The sequence below is a fragment of the Podarcis muralis genome, chromosome 7 (assembly GCF_964188315.1).
Source record: "Podarcis muralis chromosome 7, rPodMur119.hap1.1, whole genome shotgun sequence".
NCBI classification, from domain to species: domain Eukaryota; kingdom Metazoa; phylum Chordata; class Lepidosauria; order Squamata; family Lacertidae; genus Podarcis; species Podarcis muralis.
The window spans coordinates 72923724-72946808 of NC_135661.1; the positions used below are offsets into that span (position 1 = coordinate 72923724).

A 23085-nucleotide genomic window follows, 5' to 3' on the forward strand; every position below is an offset into this window, starting at 1 on the left:
GAGGGCAGTGGGTTGCACAGGCACACACCTCCCAGCACCTTGCCACCACTTCCTGCCTCTCAGCATTTGCCGCCTGAGGCAGTCATTTCCCTCTGCCAAATGGTAGGGCTGGCACATGGATTGGCCTGCCCTGCTGGAAAAAATAATAATTCACGAACAAAGTGCTGTTCCACCTGAAGCCTCAAGATGGTGGTACTGCATACGTCTACTATGATGATTCACATTCAGCTTATCTTCCCTTCCTGCATCAGGCTTGCAATTTGTGGAACTGCATTCTCTTCCACAAGGTCACCTTTGGGGGTGAAGTTAGCAGTCAGACCTCTCTGCAATGCTGTGGGATGTTTATATTCAGCATATGTGATCCAAAGATAAAAACGAGCACGACAAGTTTCTCTGTCTCGTTGCGATGAAGGGCTTTCAGAGGTCCATCTTTTTAGCAAAAGGATAACGATGAGATCTTAGGATACAACATTTAATTGCATCCAGTCTTTGATATACTTAACTGTGTGAAAAAGTCCATAAGAAGGAAGCACAGAGAATTTGTAGCTTATATAGTAACAGCAGCCAGAATAACACATGCAAAAAAATTAAAATAAAATGAAGGCAGATGGGTATACAGTGGTACTTTGGTTTGCAACGACTTTGGATTACAACCACTTTGGATTATAACCACATCAAATCTGGAAGTGTGTGTCCCTTTTTTTTGGATTATAACCCATTTTTTTGGATTACAACCAATTTTGGGGGGGGGAGGGGGAGGCCCCATTGGCGAAAGTGCGCCTTGGGTTACAACCTGTTTTGGTTTACAACCGGATCTCCGGAAGGATTATGGTTGTAAACCAAGGTACCACTGCACCTTCTCATGGTATGAGAAAGTCTGGGAATTGCTACAATGGCAAAAATAACCCCGAAGTAAAAAAAGGGCAACAGAAGCAAGATACTGTCAGGCGGGAAGTTGAGACATTTGTATTCAGTGTAACAGGACTAGGAAGGACATATTGAATATAGGTTATGGATTCACACTGTTTTGAATATACAAGTACCAGTGGTGGCTTCATTGCTGATTTGCAATATACAGTGGTACCCCGCAAGACGAATGCCTCGGAAGATTCGCTAGACGAAGGAGTTTTTCGTTTTCTTAGCTGCTTCGCAAGACGCATTTCCCTATGGGCTTGCTTCGCAAAACGAAGCTTGCCCCGCAAGCTCCGGGGATAGCGGGGAAGCGCAGCGCATCTTCCCCGCTGTCCCCGGACCTCTTTTGAAGCAAGGGGCGGCGGGGAGAAGATCGCTTCTCCCCGTTGCCAGCCCCGCAATCTCCGGGGACAGAGGGGAAGGCGCGCGCCTTCCCCTCTGTCCCCGGACCCCTTTTGAACCAAGGGGCGGCAACGGGGAGAAGCGATTCTCCCTGCTGCCCCTTCCCTTGCTTTAAAACAGGTCTGGGGACAGAGGGGAAGGCGCAGGAGAGCAGTCTTGTGTTCAGGTGCTGCTTTGGGGCTTCTCAAAAGGAATCTGGATGGCTGCTGTGAGAGCCAGATGCTGGATGGACTAAAGGGGCCACTGGCCTAATCTAGCAAGCTCTTCTTACGTTTGTATGGTTTTTTGCATTTTGGGGAAATGGAGGGTGGCTGCAGCCTTGCCAGGCCCTTCGCTTTCCAGGACAAGCACTCCTGGCCTTTTGCCCTAGTGAGAAAGTTGGGGAGGGGGAGAGAAAGAAAGGAATGCCTGACTCTGCCAGTACCCATCCGCAATCGGTAAGCTTAGCAGGAAGCGAGTGGGTGGTCATGATGAAGGGCACTCTTTGCTTATGCACTGTTGTGGTCCTCGTTGCGCAATGGGAGCACTGCTCAGTGGCAAAGCACCTGCTCTGGATGCAAGAGGACCTCAGTTCAATCCCTGGCAACTCTAGTTAAAAAAAATCAAAGGGTCAAAGAAGCTTCTGGGATCACAGGTAGGGATGGACAGAGGCATCATTTTTGGTTCTCCAGGTTTTTGCTTTTCCCAATCTTAAATCAATTCTCCACATTTCTGCAGTAATTTGCTGGGCAGGTTTTTTTTTTTTAAAAAAGAAATCCTCATGCATATTTGTAATCATTCCAATGTGATTTTCTCCCAATAAACACATTTTCGTTGGGAGTTTTGACATACCAATTTGCAAGCAATTTTCTTTAATACAATGCATCTTGGCATGCAATTTTTACTAAAATATGCATTCGTATGCACATTTCACATTTTTGTACCTGTTGTCCGATTGGAGAACTACATTGCAAAATTCAGTGCAGCACGAATTTCGGAGAATACCTATTTCAGTTCACATATTTGTTTGAAGCATCCAAATTGGGTAATTTCTCATTAAAATTCTGCAAACAAAATTGAATTTTAACTCCATACTGTGGACCTCCAGAGGTTGTTGGACTCCCCACTCCCATCAGCCCCAGTCACAAGGGGCAATGGTCAAGGATGATGGGAGTTGTAGTTCCAGCCACATCTGGAAGGCAGCACCTTACAGCTGCAGTAGTGGGTGAACTGGACTGCTGAGTTTGATCATGAAGAATGCCAGTGGTCACTTGGTGTGACAGAGAGCAACTTTAAAAGGAGCTGAGAGAGAGAGACAGGAAGGTCAGATGGTTTGAGTGAGTCACATCATGTGCTTCTTGCTGGGCTGTGGCTTCAGCCAGACAACAGGGACTGTCGTGCTGATTGCACCATGTTCTCCGACAACACAGGAAATATGGTAATACTATAGCTACAGCACACCACACAGCTAGAATGGAGCTTGTCATTAGAGCAGCAAGGAGGCATCAGAAAACCAGTCCTGGCCAGTCAATAGGCTTTTTACTGCCAGCCAACTGTAGGCCACAGTTTTTGCACACAGCTGTTCTTGGTTGCACTAGTAGAGGATACTGAAGCTTGGATACCCATGGTCATTCACTAAGTAAGGTTCCCATCTCCAGAGCCTTATATATATATAACCCTGGCATCTTCATATCAAATCTGTGCTTACTGAACCTGCTCAGCCAACACCAGGTTGGAAGTTCTGGCCTTTGCCTGAAGGTCTGAAAGATTAAACATAGGGATAAGAGTGTGCACACAAGCTCTGCTCCTGATGTTCTCAATGGACTGTTAGTCACATGAAGATACGAAGAGACTTTTCTACATATAGACATATATGGCCTAGGGGAAGCTTTGGCCCTCCAGATGTTGCTGAATGCCACTTCCATCAACCCTGATTATTGCCCATGCTGGTTGCGGCTGATATGAGTTGGAGACCAACAGCATCTAGAGGGCCACAAGTTCCCCAAACTGACCTGGGACTGGGTTACTTTACCCTACAGCCCAGCTAAAAGTATGAACCTGCCTGAGATGGGCATCAGGGGCCTTTGTCTCTGGCCTGACATTTGCAAGGATTTGCTGTCCCCCCAGGAAATCTAAAATGCCCCATTTCTCCCTATTTTTTAGGAGAGATCTGAAGATGCTTGTGTTCCAGAAGGGCTTTAGCTTTATGCTGGTTTCTTTGATTTCTGAAGTGTGTGCATTTAATTTGCTTTTCACCATGGATTGTTTTAGGTTTCATTTTATTGTTGCTCTTATGTATACATTGGGCAGGGCTTGCTAAATTTGGGGGACAAATGATTAAAACAAGCAAACACTTCCAAATGAAATGAAATGTTTGGGTCACCGCCGGCGTTGGAGAAAAGGAGATGCCGTTGACCTATCTGGGGTATGTTTGTGTGCATTGATAGGGGAAAGACATGCTATGTTACAAGTTCAAAATATGTCCTTTAGATTGGGGCAGCCTTAAGCTAAGAATCATTTGTTTGTGGAGCTAGGAGCAGGTGGAGTGGGTGGCAAGGATGGTGTTCTTAAAAGGGCCATAGCTCAGTGGTAGAGCAACTGATTTGCCCACAGCAAGTCCCAGGTTCCAATCCCCAACATCTCCAGATATGGCCTGGCATGAAAACCTTATCATGGAACCCTGGAGAGCCGCTGTCAATCAGTCTTGTCAATACTAATCTAGATCAGTGTTTCCCAACCTTGGGCCTCCAGCTGTTTTTGAACTACAATCCCCATCATCCCTGACCACTGGTCTTGCTAGCTAGGGATGATGGGAGTTGTAGTCCAAAAACAGCTGGAGGCCCAAGGTTGGGAAACACTGATCTAGATGACTGATAGTCTGACTCAGTACAAGGCAGCTTCCTGTGTTAAAAGCGCCCTGCCCAAGCAGCAGCAGCCACTCACTTTGTGCCATTGCCCACCATCCCTCCCACCCAACATAATTCTTTAGGTTCAGCCTTGGCCCAACTGCTGATTCCTCCAAACTGAAGAGCAGGATCCTCTCTGTAGGAAGGAACGAAAAACCTCTTTCCCCACCCCCTCCACAGCAACAAGGCAGCAGGAAGTTGTCTGTGGTCTCACACTGCTCGCTCCTCCCGCTGAGAAAGATCAGATTAGAAGCAAACACAGCACGCAGTGAATGGTTACCCAACTCTTACTTTGCAGCCTGTCTCAAAAACAGGATAGTTAGCCCACACTAGATTTAACAGACTGGATGATTTTGCATCTTTTATTCTGATTTCTCAGCCTTGCCCTGTCACCCCTTTTCATCCAGCAACTCTGACGGCAACAATGTTGTAGATCAGGGCTTTGATTGCTTTTCTGCGCTTTCCCCCCACTGCTGAATGTCTGAAGTGTTTGGAATCTGAATGATCATAACTTAGCAGATCTAGATCAATGGTATACCTACCACCCACTAATGCATCTTCCTTGATGGTAAAATTTCCTCACCGCTCACCAGTGCTCGATGGAAGGAGTATTCAGCTTGTGCCGTAGAACCCCATACCACCAACCTAGAATCCTGAAATGCCCACTAGTGGGTGGTAGGGACCAGGTTGACAACCCCTCATCTAGACTAAATCATTCAATCGGTTTCATAGCAGCTTTACCATCAAAGCATCCCCACATAGGAGTTTGGCAGCACACACTGGCGAGGCTGCTTAGAATTCTGTATCCATTCCCTTTAGAGAATCACAGAGTCATGAAGGACAGTTGGAGAGGTCCAGAGGGCTACATTTGTCCCCTGGGCCCCATTCCCCCCACCCCACTTCTTAGGAATATCATGCACAAAAGAACAGAAGCAATGTGTCATGTCCTATGAGTGCCTGGAAATAATTTCTCAATGGCCCTGGTGGATGGGGATTACTAACAGGAAAATCTAGAGCAGGACTGACAAAGAAGTAAAGTGATCAAATGGGGGTGGCTCTCTTTAGTAAAAAACAAAAACAAAAAACCCCCTCCTGCCCAACCCTTACTGGGTTATATATTTCAGTCCCGGAGTGCTCCCCCACTGTAGTTAAGGAGTCTCTTGCTTCTTTCACTGTAAATCGGACAAAAGTATCAGTTTACAGCAGGGGTAGTCGGAATTCAGGTTTATCAGACAGACTCTTTTTTGTGTGTGCTCCAACTCCCCAGGTCTATCAGTGGGAGCCAGGAACAAAATAAAAATAAAAATATCTGGTGGTGGAGCCAGATGTACAATGGGGGTCTTAGGACCGGGGAACATGCTGTTAGGCTATTTATTTTTGGTACTACAACTCTCATCATTCCTGGCCATTGGCCATGCTGGCCGAGGCTGATGGGAACTGGAGTCCATCACCAGCCAGAGAGCTTCAGGTTCCCTATCCCTGTCTTATGGCTATTGAGAAGATAGGAATTGTGACATATTTGTAGAACAACAACACAAAAGCATGTTTGATTTGTTTAATCATTTATTGGAATAATTACACTGCATTTATTACAATATATATTTGGCGTATTTGATATAGGCACCTCCCCCATTTGCACTGGGGTTACCTAGCGGGCCCCCACACTCATAAGCAAAATCGTGTAAATTGGGGAGCGCCCTCTAAAATGCTTCCGAATGTCCATTTCCCCCTGCTCTCCGGCTCTTTCTCCATGATGCTCTGGGGCTGGCTGGAGAATGGACAGGAAAACGGCAGCTGCTGCAGTGCTACCCCACACATCAGCTGCTAGGTGGTTTGCAAATTATTTTTTATAAGTCCTCATGAAAATACATCAGCATCATAGTGCACATTTCTTTGAATAGATTTTTTTTTTGGTATGCAATTTTGCCTAAGATGCCCACTTTTGCAAAGCTAGTATCATGCATGCTTGTGCGTCATTTTCACAAATATATGCTTTTATATGGACGGCTTCCTCATATATATGGATTTTTGGCTGGAGAACTGCATTGCCAAATTTGGTGAAGTGCAAATTTCAAAGGAGGGCTTTGCTTCCATTCATGCATGGTTTCTGGAATTAGGTAAGTTGGCCTTTAAATGTCAGCCGAAATGGATTTCTCCTCTAGTCTTATGCATGACACAGCATTAACTGGGATTTGGCCACCAGCCAGAGCTTCTATGCTTGAAGAAGGGGGTCCTGGTTGAAGAAAGGTGGGCTCACATGTCCCAATCCCCTCCCACCAAGAGCTCTGCATTGTGTCTCAACTCGTAGCAGTTCCGACCATGTTGCAATTGATGCATGTGGGTGGGTGGGTGGGGACGGGACAGAACACGCTCCACAAAAATAGAGCAGACGAGCGCTGTGGAGGAAGTTCTATATTGAGAAGAAGCAAATGAAAGTTCACAGTTAGAAAGCTTTCCTTAAAGTACAACTTCTGAGTAGGCCTGCTGAAGAGGAGAAACTGAACAGCAATCTTGTACAGTGGTACCTCAGGTTAAGTACTTAATTCGTTCCGGAGGCCCGTACTTAACCTGAAACTGTTCTTAACCTGAAGCACCACTTTAGCCAATGGGGCCTCCCGCTGCTGCCGCACCACCGGAACACGATTTCTGTTCTCATCCTGAAGCAAAGTTCTTAACCTGAAGCACTATTTCTGGGTTAGCAGAGTCTTTAACCTGAAGCGTATGTAACCTGAAGCGTATGTAACCCGAGGTACCACTGTACGTAGAAGCTCAAAAGAGCAGCACAGAGAAGGAAGACTATTTGTAGGTTCCAGGGCCGGGATTTTTGAGGTCACTGTAAATATCCACCCCACGGACTTGGAGCTCCTGTAAGGTAAAAAAGAAGCAGAGTGTCATGACATATTTTCATTATTTGGCTGGCTGAATACCCATTTCTTCTCTTTTGTCAGAAGTGCAACAGCTGGGACAGGGGCGTCTATTATAGGGGGTGGAAGGGGCTTCAGCCCTCTGTCTGAATGGATCTTCTTTTTGATACTTTGCTACTAAGAATGGAGAGTAAGGGGACTTGACTTTACAGTGGGCAGGAGACCTGGCCACCGTCTGCATACCCTATGGGATACATAAGTAAAAGGTAAAGGTACCCCTGCCCGTACGGGCCAGTCTTGCCAGACTCTAGGGTTGTGTGCTCATCTCACTCTATAGGCCGGGAGCCAGCGCTGTCCACAGACACTTCCGGGTCAAGTGGCCAGCGTGACGAAGCTACTCTGGCGAGCCAGAGCCGCACACGGAAACGCCGTTTATCTTCCCGCTAGTAAGCGGTCCCTATTTATCTACTTGCACCCGGGGGTGCTTTCGAACTGCTAGGTTGGCAGGCGCTGGGACCGAGCAACGGGAGCGCACCCCGCCGCGGGGATTCGAACCGCCGACCATACGATCGTCAAGTCCTAGGCGCTGAGGTTTTACCCACAGCGCCACCCGCGTCCCATATGGGATACATACATACATATAAATTAGTACATGGAAATTTTATACCCGACTGTGACTTCCCTTCTGGACATGCATTTCCTCATTTTTGTTGGCAACGAATTGGAGGCAACCCTGACTGCTATGTACATATGCATGCCCCGTTTTGATTTTCTTCCCTGGCACTATAATTTATTAATTAAATAAATTTCATAAAGTCTATATACTGCTGGACGGCAAAAAACAAAACAAAACAAAAACCTCAAAATGGTTTACAAAAAATAGTAAAATTATCAATAACAATGTTTTTTTTTTAAAAGCTATTGAAAATGGGGAAATAATTAAAAACAGCAAGAAACTAAAAACAGATTAACACACACACCAGCATTCAACCTATCAGGGTATAATGCCTTGGTTTGGCTTCCCATTGTGGCAATGATTCAGGGCTCATCGTCATGGCAACCGCTTGGCTCATCACAACAGGCCTGCTCAGTAGGCCTCAGGGTCGAAGTAAGGAATCACATGGTCATACTCACCTCATATGGGGACTCATGCGGAGGGTTCTTTAGGTCTCCTAAGAAGAAGAAAAATAAGTGTTTTCATGTGGGAGAGAAACAGTTCTGTTTCTTATTCCATCTGTGTAGATCAGGTGCTGCTAACCCGTCACCCTCTGTATGTTTTGGGTGAAATAGCTGGAGGATGACAGGCTGACATAGATGCTATTTTTCAAGCATAAACGAGACTCTGGTATTTGAGAGTTATATCAACATTTGTCAGCTACGTGTCTGAGGGCTTATCCACACTTCCTTTTGTTCTGCTGCTTCCCGCTGCCCCCGGGAAAACCGCTCTTTAGCGCTCAATCAGAGCAAACTCCAATTGAGTATTCTGCATAATGCTGTTTGTTCTGATTTAAAGCTAAAGAGTAGGTTTTCCCTGGTAAAGGAGCCAGGCTTTCTAGCCGTGGGACAAGCAGAACTGTGAACGAGCCCTTAGTGTGAGCCATTCCTCTCAGATATTTGCCCAGCACACCCCCTAAGGCGAAACAAGATACAGTATTGAAAGATTCACTGGAAGGGCCATTTTTTAAAAAAAGTTGCTAAGGGGGATCACCTCAACTTACATCAGATATGCAAGGAGGAAGGTCCTCCCCACCATGGTCCTGAGGTAAATAACCTCTTCCCTTCATGGAAGGCTGGGGACCTCTTCCCTCTCATGAATGCTAGGCACCTTATAATGAAAACCCCTAGTTCACCCAGTGGGGGGATTTTCGTTGAGACTATGGTGAGAGAGAAAGCATGACTCCAGTGGCCGCTCCCTTCTGCTCCTCCGCCTTCCATGAAGGGAAGAAGGGGCGAGGCAGCCTCTTGCCGGTGGCAGCGCTAGGAGGAGGCAGAGAAGGAGCCGTGTGACCACAGTGTCTGCCTCCTCCCGATGTCCTGACGTTAGGTGCGCAACGTTGGGATGTTGCACATGTGTGATGTCACAAATGCAATCACCCTCACAAGCCGGTGCCTCTGAACTAGCATGACAATATCCTAGCTAAAACTTGCTTCAGGGTCCTACAATGGCTGGCCAAGAATAACTAGGATCGCTCTGAAGTTTCTAACCCTCCCCTGCCAGAGTCTTGTTCCTCAAAGGCAAATAGAGAGGCAAAAAAGCCTGAGCAGGTGGTTGCTGAGGTTACGTTGTCTTCCCTGCTCAAGGGAGGAAGGGTGTAATGCTGGTTAAAGTTTGTGGTTAAAAGGGTTCGGTTAAAACCTCCGGCTGCAAGCTAAGAAGGCCAAATTAGAAGCTAGGCAGAGTTCCGCAAGTCTTTTCCTAGGCTTTAAAAAAGGAAACCGAGTGGACCTGCAGCAAAAGATTGCTGCACACTCTTACATGTCACAGCCAGCTAAGCCCTTCTCCAGGATGCTCCATTCCATTCTCCATCCTCCCTTTTCCATTTTTTCCCTTTCCAATTAACATGCAACATTCTGTGGCTACTGAGCGTGCTCAGTCTGCATTAGTCGGGTTCCTCCTCCACTGCAATTTATTGCCTGCTTGTTTACTTGCTTGTGTCTGCAAACCTCTGGTTCTCACAAACTCGCTGTGGTCCTGTCTTGACTCCAGCCACAGAGGCGCTCTTGGGGAGCACGACTCCAGCAGTCACTTCAAGCACAGAGTTTCTGGGGCACCGGAGCAGCTCTGCCACTATTACTCCAATGGAAGATGGGAGAGAGGGAAGGGCACTGGATTTTGGCATTACATGGAATGCCACTGAAATATGAGACACCAAGTTCTGCCACTCACCACGTCCATTTGCTATTAAAGGGAAAACAAAAAAAAATTCCTTCCAGTAGCACCTTAAAGACCAACTAAGTTAGTTCTTGGTATGAGCTTTCGTGTGCATGCACACTTCTTCAGATACCTTCAGATACACTTCTTCAGATGCACTTCAGATGCACTTCAGATATCTGATTCAGATTCTTCAGATGCACTTCAGATATCTGAAGAAGTGTGCATGCACACGAAAGCTCATACCAAGAACTAACTTAGTTGGTCTTTAAGGTGCTACTGGAAGGATTTTTGTTTTGTTTTGACTATGGCAGACCAACACGGCTACCTATCTGTAACTGGAACTATTAAAGGGAGTTATGGAAAGTAAGCTCAGGAGCTGCAAACAGTGGCACAGTTGGAAGGGATTGGTTAGTCCTTTCTTAGCTTGCCATTTGCCTGCTTAGAAAAAGAGAATCGCCTTCCCAAGCTGCTTCCCCATATCTGTGGGGGAAAGATACTCTTTCCTCTTGTAGAGAGAAAATAGTTTCTTTGCATCCTTTTATTTCTGTGTTTCTAGCAGAGATGCACGCAAATTAGCACAAAGGAGAAGTTGGGGAGACAATTTCACTCCACGATCTTTTTTGCAGGTAAGGAGGAGAAATCATTCAACAGTTTCTTGGGAGTGGGTTCATGATTAGCAGTGACATTTCCACAATTCCTTCCTTCCTTCCTTCCTTCCTTCCTTCCTTCCTTCCTTCCTTCCTTCCTTCCTTCCTTCCATGACATCAGCAGTAGCAATTATGCTGGCAGCCAGCTTTGCATCCTCCCCAACACATCCTTCCCAATGCCCAAGACCTAATGTCACTCCATGGCATTGTGGAGGAATGAGAATGGTGACCACTACCAAAAAACGGTGGAATATTTGGAGAAAATTCTGCAAAGTGGCCTCCTTTTTCTGAGGGGGTAGGGTGAGAAAAAGAAGAATCTCAGAGATTTTCTCAGACCTCACCCCCCAGTATTTCTGCTCAGCTCTAGTTTCTAGTCTTGTATCCATATCCAATCAAGATACACTAAACTTGTATGGCTAGGTGGCTGGGACTCTGCTTTTGGCATAAGCTGTACAGATTTTCCATATATAGGTTCTACACCCAAGTTATGCTAAACTGCAGAGTGGATGGGCAGGGTCAGCAGGAACAACCCCCCACTCCCCGTAAGCATTCAGTGGACACCCATGTAGCAGGTTTATAGACTTCTTGCCTTGTTCACATTTATGCATGTAGTGTTAACCTCCGCCGTTTTTTCAGAAAGATCAACCAAGCTCAGGGAACAATAATTGTTAAGTGCAATTCTTTAATTGACACGGAAATGGAAAATGCCTGTATGTGTATTGCTAAAGGTTTTAACAACAGGAAATTCTATCTGAGTATGCTAAAACAAAGTTTTGAGCTTCTAGATGGGCTAAATGTTGATCTTCTCTGCTCTTTCACACAAGTGTTTAACCTTAGATCATGTGATTAAGGTATTTGGTTGCAAATTGCCATTTTGAAGGGAGTTGCCTTTGGTCTTCTGTTCCCAGTGGGAAAAAGATGTGAAGATGAGTCTCTCTGGAAGATAATACAGCTCCAGGCTAACAGAGACTGTAAGGAGAGAGATACCTTTGATTCTAGGTTTGTTTAGAGTTACTATATTTCTAAGAAGATGCTGAGCCTATGCTTGGACAAGTATATGTCTTAGGGAACTATCTGGATGCATTATTGATTTTTTTTTTTACCTGTTTTGAATAAGTTTCTGGTTAGTAAAGCTTTGAATAATACTTATGGGTCTGGGCAATTTTTATTTGAAAATGAGTCATTTTTTAATGCATCCATTTGCTTCAAACTGCACAATATTAATATCTGCAATAAGAATGGCTTTTCTCTCCTTACCAGCTGATTGGCGTTGATGGATGCAGGCAGCCACGTAGTATACAGCCAAGGCAATGAGCAAAGTCAGCAGCAGATCTCCCAGCACCACGCCTGCAATGGTGCCTGGGTTGAGCTGGTAGCAGCTGCCACAGTCTGGGGAGAAACAGCAGTGGAATTGTGAGACCAGTGGCGTAGCGTGGGGGGTGCAGGGGGGGGGCGGCCGCACCGGGCGCAACATCTGGGGGTTAGGGGGCGCAAATCCACGGGTTAGGGGGTGCAAATTACTTGCCTTGCCCCGGGTGCTGACAACCCACGCTACGCCACTGTGTGAGACACACAGAAAAGCAGCCACTAGGGTTTAAACACCTCCCTCAAAAAACTTATCGACTGGGGACATTGTGGAAAGACAGGATTTAATACAGTGGTACCTATGGTTATGAACTTAATTCATTCTGGAGGTCCGTTCTTAACCTGAAACCGTTCTTAAACTGAGGTACCACTTTAGCTAATGGGGACTCCCACTGCCACCATGCTGCCAGCGCGCAATTTCTGTTCTCATCCTGAGGTAAAGTTCTTAACCTGAGGTACTACTTCCGGGTTAGCAGAGTCTGTAACCCGAAGTGTTTGTAACCCAAGGTGTTTGTAACCCAAGGTACCACTGTATTATGAGAAAATAATATTATAACTCTGGAGGGTCGCAGCTTCCCTGTCTCTGTCATGAGGCAACTGTCAGCACTTGTGGGACACAACCACCTGAAAAGTCTGGATGTTTCGATAGTGAGAGACTGAAAGAAGAAACTGAAGTGTTTCACAAGGGGCTGTGAGTGGTGCAAGAATCTGGAGGAACCACAGTCAAGGAATTGAAACCTCAAAGAACAGGTGCCCACTTGATATATCACTGTTAGGAACTGAACAGCCTAAATAAAAGTTTCTTTGTCACAGGCTCCCATATTCTGCTTGCATCATTTATTTAAAACATTAGCAGCAGTAAATAATACAAAAGAGGGTGTGAAAAGGTTCTTACCTCTCTGGGCTTGGACAGCTCCTACGAAAAGAAAAGGAAGAAAAGAAAGAGGTTTGAGAAAAGAGAGGTTTGACATGTTTCCCCAGGGCATTCCCACCATCATCTTGAGTCCCATCTGCACTGTATATTTAAAGCCAGTATCATGCCACTTTATAAACAGTCATGGCTTCCCCAAAGAATCCTGGGAAATCTAGTTTAAAGCTACTGAGAATTGTTAGGTTACCCAACAAAATTTGTATTAGAGATGCATCAGTTAAACTGTTTGGAAGCTTTCTTCCTCAAGAATTACAAGCATGAGTTGCAAAAAATAAAATAATAAATAAAAATAAAAAAGAGAGTGGAAAAGCTGGAATTAGGCAAAATTATAGTACAGTGGTACCTCAGGATGCGAATGGGATCCGTTCCGGAGCCCAGTTAGCATCCTGAACAGAACGTAAGACGCGACAGCGTGTGCGCGGGTTGCATTTCGCCACTTCTACACATGCACATGACGTCATTTTGATAGTCTGCACATGCGTGAGCAGCGAAACTCGGAAGTAATGCACTCCGTTACTTCCAGGTCACTGCGGAGCGCAACCCGAAAATACTTATCCTGAAGCGTATTTATCCCGAGATATGACTGTATTATTGAAAAATGTTTTAGATTACAGGGTCTATAAAAAACACTATATATACATTCAGTGCTTTTTGTGATGGTGTTCACCTGCCCTGGGCAGCAGAAAATTTTGTTCTGGTGCCTGTGATGTGAGTACTGGCACTACATTTTTGACCAAGGTGGGGAAGCATTGGACACATCTCACATGTGCTGCCTTGCCCCCGCAATTCAGGGGGTCCTGGGTCATGCAACATCAGAATAATGACTGCTTTGCTCATGATCAGTTTCTGTACTCAGAGCTGCACCCACAGAATTACTGACAGGCAAAGCAACACTCCACCTCCAGGCGACTAATCTAGGAAGCTGGAATCAAACGGAAGCCGAGATGTGAACTAGACCACAAGGCTTCTCTGAAATTAATCTTTTCCTGTTGATTGGTAAGGGCTCCAAAGCCTATCAAAGAACAATCAGATGCGTGACTGGCTGGTGATGAAAAAGGGTCCAGAATAAAAAGTGCACCACATGGTAGGGAAATCAACACCCATCTCTAAGCCTCCTGCAGTCAGCTGGTGCTGTTGAATCCATCTGGTGGAAACTGAGGGTGAAAACTGCATGTTATGTATAGTTCCGCAATTCTTTTTTGGGATGTGATCTTCTTTTTTTTTACCCAATGCAGCTGCTGATGTTGCCATTTGAAGAAGAAAACCAGCAGGGGTTCCTTAATTCTCTCACTTCACATAATTTTTCTACCAAAAATTGCCCCTCCAAGGTGTTTTCGTCTTCTTTGGAGAACTTTCCCCAGGGGCAGGAAAAACAGGGGGGAAATAATTGCATAAGGGGAAAGGGTTCAGAAGCCCCTCTCCCCTGTTCTGGCCTTCCACTTCTAACTGCAGCTTCATCAACTTCCTTGAGTTTAAAAAAGAAAAAGGTCTCCAAAAGTAATCACCAAACTATCTAGAGACGAGACAGGGAACTTTGAATTGGCTCCCAATTCAGCCAAGTATAAAGAGATCAGTCTTCTAAGCTGTTCCCTTTTTCTTCTTTCTTTCTTTCAGACTTCATAACCCTATGGATCATAAACGTACAAATAACAGGAAAGGCCATAATCTCAGTTACCTTTCTCAGTGTCCTGTGCGTCTTTCTCCTCAGGAGTTTGTGCAAGTATGAGTGTGCATGTGCATGTGTGAATGCATATTAATGTGCCTGTAGATCAGCATTGGGGGGCATGTACATGTTTGTGTGTGTGTTAATATGTGTGAGAGCATGGTTGGCTCCAGCCACATCTGCCGGCATAACCATGTGCCTTAATGTATCTGTGGATGAACATGTCCCTTCCATCTCTTCAAGTCTGTCTATAAACAGGATAACTATCTGAAGTTATGTTTCACCCTTACTAGTCCCACCTTATCTATTCTCGCTGGTAGCACTTTCCAAGGTCTCAGGCGGATCTCCTCTTTAGCCTTTCAAGATTCTTTGGATAGGCTGCAGACTTAAAACCTGATGGATTCACTTGGTACATGCCCATGTTGAAACTGCCTGCACATCTCTCCTCTGAACAGCAGCCCCAACAGTAAAAAGGTAAAGGTGTTAAGGGACCCCTGACCATTAGGTCTAGTCGTGACTGACTCTGGGATTGAGGCGCTCATCTCGCTTTATTGGCCGAGGGAGCCGGCATACAGCTTCTGGGTCATGTGACAAGCATGACTAAGCCGCTTCTGGCGAACCAGAGCAGCACACGGAAACGCCGTTTACCTTCCCGCTGGAGCGGTACCTATTTATCTACTTGCACTTTAACATGCTTTCGAACTGCTAGGTTGGCAGGAGCAGGGACGGAGCAACGGGAGCTCACCCCGTCGTGGGGATTCGAACCACCGACCTTCTGATCGGCAAGTCCTAGGCTCTGTGGTTTAACCCACAGCACCACCCACACCCCAACAGTAAAACAAGCCAATTCCTAATCCAGGGATGGGGAACCTGGATATTGCTGGACTCCCATTCCCATCACCCCCAGTCAGCATGGTCGACTGTCAGGGGTGATGGGACCTGCAGTCCAGAAACATCTCAAGGTCCCCAGATTCCCCACCCCTTACTTAATTCATAGGACCAGTGTTGCAACTAGGCAGTTGCAGACTTTGAACTTAACGGTCAACCTTACTTACTTGGAAATGTGATCAGACAGCCCTGCTGCTTTCCCCCTTCCAACTCATTCTGTAGAGTGGGACCCTAGACATCCTGCCTTAAGATCACTGACCTATAGATTAGGTCAGGTTCCTGATTTTGAGCCCCACAGCAGTCAGCGTCCCTGAATCACAAGTATCGTTGTGTGTCCTATAGGTGGGATCATCTGTGCATCAGAGTTCACATATCATAGGGGAGGGGAAACTTTCTCAACCTGAGGGCCACATTTCCTTCTCGGCAACCTTCCAGGGGCCACATGCCCTGAGTGGACAGGGCCAGAGGGGAAAAATGGGTGGAGCAACCAACATTAATTTTACTTTTATACAGTATGTTCATTTCTACATGGATGAACACATGTCTCTCTATCCTTCATCTAGATTTGCCAAGGGCATTGTCAAAGTTGAAAGACACATTCCATCCAGGCAAAAACAATCACGGAGGGCACATTGTGGCATGCTGACTGGCATGCTGACCATTTAACAACAGCATCAGCAACAACAACATCAGAGTCTCTTCTCCCACTGTCTGGTAACTTGTAAACAGAAGGGGAGCAGGGAGGAGAGTGGCGTAGTGAGCAGCATGGGGCATTGGTGAGGGGATGCCCAGCATGGATGCAGCACTAATCCACATGGATTATGCATGTTTTTATGCAACTCAAAGAACGTTTAGGTCCCTCTCATCACTTTTCTTACATATTGCCTAGGGAACCCTTGCAGAGTGAGGCACCAATGTTTTGTGTATTGATTTATGCAATGCTCAGGGTGTCTAGGGAGTAAGGCTGCAATTCTAGGTGATGGGATGGGGCACCCGTAGCCCTCCAGAAGTTATTGGACTCCATCTCTCATCAACCCTGTTCTTGAGTCATGCTGGTGGAGGTTGATGGGAGTTGTAGTCCAACATCTGGAGGGCTACAGGTTCACCACTTGGTCTAAAGCTCCCCCGGTAAGATTATTAAATCCAGAGTGGAAAATCATCTAGCTGAGCAACAGATGAGAATGGTGAGAGTGAATGCTATAACATGTAGCTCTGTAGTTGAACTGATTGATGGCGCATTGAGGACAGACAAAAGGAAGCCTTCTTCAGGGGACACTTATTGGATTGAAGCACTGGAGCTGGGAGAGTGGGTTTTAAGACTTTTCTCCATGCCATTCCCCTGAGCTAAGTTGCCCCTCTGCCACACAGAGGAAGCTGCTTTATAGTGAGCCTGATAAGTTGGCCTATCTAGTTTAGAATTTTCTGTTACACAGATGGGCAATGGAGACCAAGGTTTCAGATGGAGGTCTTTCCTAGCCCCACCTGGTGATGCCAGTGATTGAACTTGGGACCTTCTGAAAGCAAAGCCCGTGTCCTATTAGCTGAGTGACATACCTTCCCCAAGGAAGCTGAAAATATTGCTACAGCAGCAGAAGAAAGACAGGCATAGTATAAGAACTTCTCCCCCCCCCCCCCAAATAGATCTAATAGCAGCTTGGTTGATAATGAAATTTAGACACGAGAAATGGTGGGGAGAGTTGTGTTAAACAACCTCTCCTTCACCACGAATGCACTGATCATGCACGCTGCCAGAAAGTGGTTGGAGGGGAAACTAGTTTGGTGGATCTGCTCACAGATCTCACAAGGCATGTTTGTTTTGGCCCTGAATGGCTTGTCACTTTCAGGAGATGGGCCCTTCAGAAGAGAGATAACGCCACAAGATCAGCCTGGGCTCATCACAACGGTGACACTTAAAAACAAAACCATTATCTTCAGGAAGAACTATTTGACAGGAAGAGTTGTTCAACGGTGGAACACACTCGCAAGAGAAGTGGTGGACTCCCCTCCCTTGGAGGATTTTAAGCAGAGGTTGGATAGCCACCTATCATGTATGAGATTCCTGCATTGCAGAGGTTTGGACTAGATGACCCTCAGGGTACCTTCCAGCTCTAGAATTCTGTGATTCTATCTAAGGTTGTCGACTATCAGTGCTGCAGAGAAATACCGATTTGCTTCAGATCATTCCAGAGACATCTGGCTGGTCACTGTTGGAGACAGAATACTGGGTATCATGGAATGATGCAGCACAATCCAACTTACGTTTACTTTAAAGTCAGCTTCACCATGTTCAGTGGGGCTTACTCCCAGGTAAGGGAGACCCATAGCTTACGCGCCTTAGACTGATCCAGCAAGGCAAGAGGCTTGTGCACACATTACACTGAACACAACTACAAGCTGGTCTGACACATATAAAAGCATTTGGGTGAAATTGTTTACACTTGTTGACTTGTACCGCTCAAATCTTCTGCACACAAGTGTATAGGCTCTGCACTCACTGAACATTACAAGTAAAAAACTGTACACCTCTGGTATGGGGGTAGAGTGGTACGCTAATTGTATTTGGATTGACCTTAGATTTGGTTGGATTGGGTTGATGCAACCCCAGATTGCTCTGAGTTGGATAGGGTCAACCCTGAGCAATCGGGGGCTTTGTAAATGTGAGGACATTCTGGCAGCAGTGAGAGCAAGGAGAAGGAGATGTGCAGGAAGCCTGTGTTATCTCCTCCTTCCATAGCTCCCCACTGCATGTGGGTGGAAGGGGGGTGAAGAATAAGAAGAGGCATAGCTTTGTCTCCCTGACCACATGGCTGTGCAAGGCCCTCAATAGATTTTCTTCTGAGATCCACTCAGTCCCTGATCGTCCTGGGTCAGATCAGGGCCATTCCAAAGCTCCAGATCAGGCCTCAGATTTAATCTGGTGTGTGTGAGAGAGAGCGCAGCCCTGTTGAAGGCACCTAATATCTTACGTAGGATTGTGCCATCCTCTGGCATTGATGGCTACAACACCCAGCTGGCACTGATGGAATGCTTCTATCAAAGCCAGGGAAAGATCATTTCTAGAATTCCCTCCTCTCTCACAAGATGGAAAGGGATAGAAAGAGAGATAGCAGACAAAGGCTGAGGTCCTAACCTGCCTACTCCCACCCCAGTGTGGGGTTAGGATAGAGTACAGGTGCTTCTCCACTCAAACTATAGCAAGACACCGATCACACAATTAGCCCAGGTAAGTGAGTGTACCTGTAACTCCCAAGGCTACCTCTGATCAGTGGGTGGTCTTGCCTAATCACCGATTATTCAGGACCAACTAAATAAATGTTGCTGTGGCATTTTTTCTTCTTCCTGGGGTTTTGGGCTAGTGGGTTCGTGGGGGAAAACAAACAAGATATGTGTCCTTTGGTGAGTTTTTTGTATTGGAAGTGAAGGTGTGGGGAGGTCTGGCTGGTTTAGAAACTGTCATACTGATGTAAGCATTTTAAAATTTTAAGTGTGCAAGCATGTGCGCGCATACACACACGTCAGTTCTCCTTTCTCTGTATTACTGGAAATGGGTGTTCAAGAGTTACAAACACCAGCTAATGACTCATATACATCATGCTTGCTGGACCTGACTTGGTCTGCTTCTAACAAACAGATGTCATATCTTTATTTTCTAATAGTACCCGAGTACAGAAGAGCAGTTTTATTGCCTGGTTTTACCCACCAATATCTTAGACAGGACAAGGATAGATGGTGTCTTTGCCCCCATTTGGAGTTTGAAACAGCGTCTCATGTATTTTGCTACTGTAGATGTTACAAAGGGGATAGAGCAGTGTTTCCCAAACTTTTTTGGGCAACGGCACACCTGTTTACTGAAAAAAAATCTCACGGCACACCACCATTAAAGCCCCGCCCCGTGACGTCAGCGCGCAGCGTCACGCCGGGAGGGACGCACGAAAGTGAAAGTTTTTTCCCTCCCCCTTGCCGGGGAACCTCCAAGCTTTGGGGGTGGGAGGAGGCAGCAGAGCGAGGGACTGAGGGACGGCGGCAACTGAGGCGGCGGCGGCTGTTGTGGTGGTGGCGGCGATAGCGGGCGGAGGAGGGGGCGGCGGCGGGGCTTGAGGAGCCGTCGCCGGGAGTTGCTGCTGCTGTTGTTGCTGCTGCTGCCCGGACATGCCGGCCTCCTCCTCCTCCGCTGTCTCGCGCTCCTCCCTTTTGCACGCGCTGCCCCGCCGCTCGGCACCACCACCGCGGAGCCGCCCCCGGCTCGACGCGGATCCTCGCCGCCGCCGCCTCTCACCGCCCGACTCGCCCGCCTCCCTCCCACGGCACACCAGCCAATGTCTGACGGCACAGTAGTGTGCCGCGGAACACCGGTTGGGAAACACTGGGATAGAGAACATTTACCGTAATTTATTCCCTTATGACGCAGTTTCCTAGTCAATCCTTAGGGACAACCTTTTTTGTCTCCAAGCAGGTCCAACATATTCATAAGAGGCAGATTTAGGGGAGCACAACCAGTTTTCCTGCACTGGGAGCTGGGAGGGTGTTCCAGGACCACCAATGGAAGGTGAGAGGTTGGGGAGGACACTGGCTCAAACTGGGCACTGTTGAAATGTTAAAGCTGCATCCACCACACCAGCTGAAGGAGAACTATGCTTAAGCAAAACCTTCCTGCAAGAACAGAATGTTTGAAAGCCTCAGCCCTGTTGAAAGCAAGAGGTAGTGGCCACAGATGGACTAATTTTCCCACCCCGAGCGAATGAAGGGGAAAACAGGAAGTCTCACAGAAGAACATAACCACCACTGCCCCCCCCGATGTTATCTGACTACAACTCCCATCATCCCAACCATGGGGCTGATGGGTGTTGGGAGTCCAAAAATACCTGGAGATTGCCATGTTGGCTGCCCCTGGGTTAGAGGCTGGCTGCTCAGCTTCCTGCACTGCCAGCCCCCAAACATTCTCCAATCTACAGCACCGAGACTCAGGCTGCATACACGAAATATATACGCGCATTGGAATCACACCTTTCCCCTCAAAGAATTCTGGGCACTGCAGTTCGCCTCACAGAATTACACTTCCCAGCAACCCTTAACAAACTACAGTTCCCAGAATTCTTTGAGGGGGGAAATGTGCTTTGAATTTAAAGGGATAGTGTGTATGCCGCCTCAGACCTGGCGATGCAATGTATTTAAGGTTACTGCTCAGGTGGGCTCCTGCCCTGTTCGCCCTCTTCCCACAATCACTTTTCTCTCTGCTAAAGGAGAAGATAAGCTGAACCGCTGGCACCCTGGGGAGTCCTTGTGGGCCCTCTCTTTGAGCATAGTAACAAGGCATGCAATTAAGCTGATGTTTTAAAATGGCAGTTTTTAAACTGAACACGGGAACATTGGAAACTGCCTTATACAGAATCATCTGGCTCAGTTTTGTTGACGGTGACTCGCAGCTTCAGGCAAGCTTACTTCCCAGCCCAGCCTTCAGATGCTGAGGACTGAAAATGGGGTCTTCTGAATACAAAGCAAATGTTGAGCTAGGATCCTTCCCCAAGATAAAATGAGAATGAGTACAAAGCTGACTGAGCAACACGGGGAGGAAGAAAAAGAGAAAGAACGGCTGAAACAATTACAGTCATATTGTTCACATATGTGTCAGTTGCCCCTAAATTTGGGGGAAGAAAATATCCTAGTGAGATTACGGGCACGGGGAAGCTGCCAGACACTGAGAGAAGGCAACAGGTGATGGTCCGATAGAACTACCTGTGAGTTTGTGCGGGGTGTGTGTGGAAGAGGGGAAGATTCAAGTCTAGCTTGTTGCGTTAGTCTGGGACGGACACAACCATTGGGCAAAGGTTGGAGACATACTTTAGGGCAATTTGTCCCAAGCTCTGAAAAGAAAAACTATGTAACCCAAGACAATGCAGAGATGTTGCATTTGTCGAGAGTTGTTTGGTTGCTTAAGGGCTGATCGTAGCCAAGGAAGAAGAGTCACAGTAGGCAGAGGAGGAATCAGGAAGTTCAGAGGAGGCTGAAGAGATGGGAAGTATTTGATCCAACTCACCCAGCTGTGCCCAAGCTAAGCCCAGAAGAACATGGAGGACAGGGAATCCTGGATGGCCCATTGCGAAACCTCCTAAATTGGGGATCAATCTGACGTTGACGTCTCCCTGGCTGAGGATGATCGGATTCCGGGTTCCCAAGGGTGCGGAAGCCAAACCCTCAGAGACAGCAGTGGTTGTCTCTGGCTGAAGAGCAAGGAAGGAGAACTTGAAATTGCTTCAAGGAGGAAACCTCAGAAAAGGGGAAGGGAGATGTCAGAGGGGCGGGAGTCAGATTGTGGGCCGTGATCTACAATCTAGTCCACAATCAGAATGGACAGAAAATAGACCAAAGGACGAGATGTCATCACTGCTCACCCACCTCACCAATTCCATCAACTTAAATGGACTTGAAGATGCCTCGGAAACTTCAACTAGTTCACAACACATCAACCAGATTCCTGGCAGGGCTTCTCTGTAGAACTTGTGTAACTCCTGTTTTAAAGCAGCTACATTGGTTGCCAGTTTGTTTCCAGGCCCAATTCAAAGTGTTTGTATTAGTGTTTGAAGTTCTAAAGCAACCCAGGCCCCAAATATATGAAAGAATGTTTCTTTCCTTTCTGGTGTTAAGATCAGCAGAGGAGTCTTCTTTATAGTTCGGCTGAGGGACTCACCTGCTGCTGAGCGCCTGAAGGGCCTTGCCTGCCTCCTTCCATCTGGGCAGAGAGGGCTCTGTTTTGTTTTTTTAAATTGCTTTTATTTTTTATCTATGCTATTTTAAATTGTAATTGATATTAATGCTATATTCTTAAGGTAAAGGTAAAGGGACCCCTGACCATTAGGTCCAGTCGTGACTGACTCTGGGGTTGCGGCGCTCATCTCGCTTTATTGGCCGAGGGAGCCGGCGTACAGCTTCCGGGTCACGTGGCCAGCATGACTAAGCCGCTTCTGGTGAACCAGAGCAGCACACGGAAACACCGTTTACCTTCCCACTGGAGCGGTACCTGTTTATCTACTTGCACTTTGATGTGCTTTCGAACTGCTAGGTTGGCAGGAGCAGGGACCAAGCAACGGGAGCTCACCCCGTCGCGGGGATTTGAACCTTCTGATCGGCAAGTCCTAGGCTCTGTGGTTTAACCCATAGCACCACCTGCGTCCCTATAGCTGTATTCTTAGTTTTAGATTTTATGATTTATGTGGAAATTGTTTTCTATTTGGTTGTGCACTTTTTGATGTGTTTTATTTATTGCTTATGACTTTTGTTCCGTTGGTAATTATGTAAATCTTGTCATGTTGTAAGCCGCCTTAAGCATTGTTTTAACTATGGAAAGGCGGCATATAAATAAAATTATGATAATGATGATGATGTTGTCCTCAGAGGTTTGCGGGTGGTGGCCTGAGAGAGGCCATTCTCTTTGGCACCTCCTAGGTTACAAATTCCCTCCCCACCGAATTGTATCTGGCACCATTGCATGCTGAAGATGCAACTCTTTCCTTTGCCCTTTGACACCTGAGATATGTGAGGACCCACCCATATCTTTTGGCTGTAATTTAACTGTTTTCAATATTGACTTTTCAATGGCTGTGAGTCCCACCCAGGAACCTGATAGCAAAGGGTGGGTAGTAAATCGAAACAACAACA

General features: G+C 46.6%; 1 protein-coding gene across 1 annotated transcript; it reads right to left on the reverse strand.

Annotated features, from left to right (window-relative positions):
* Nucleotides 1-6596: 6596 nt before the first annotated feature.
* Nucleotides 6597-21670, reverse strand: TYROBP (transmembrane immune signaling adaptor TYROBP). The gene is made up of 5 exons (XM_028741725.2): nucleotides 21467-21670; nucleotides 12846-12866; nucleotides 11843-11974; nucleotides 8198-8235; nucleotides 6597-7064 (listed from the first exon to the last, which is right to left on the reverse strand). Exons 1-5 carry the CDS (start codon nucleotides 21525-21527, stop codon nucleotides 6996-6998), a joined length of 321 nt encoding a protein of 106 aa, XP_028597558.1. The 5' UTR covers nucleotides 21528-21670; the 3' UTR covers nucleotides 6597-6995.
* Nucleotides 21671-23085: the final 1415 nt, after the last annotated feature.

Bases quoted from the DNA above. Each gene is read 5' to 3' on its own strand.
- TYROBP (XM_028741725.2), bottom strand. From the start codon at position 21,527: ATGGGCCATCCAGGATTCCCTGTCCTCCATGTTCTTCTGGGCTTAGCT. The intron at 12,867-21,466 runs GTGAGTTGGATC...TTCTTTTCGTAG, and splicing joins CTTAGCTTGGGCACAGCTGG to GAGCTGTCCAAGCCCAGAGA. The intron at 7,065-8,197 runs GTGAGTATGACC...TTTACCTTACAG, and splicing joins CGCATGAGTCCCCATATGAG to GAGCTCCAAGTCCGTGGGGT.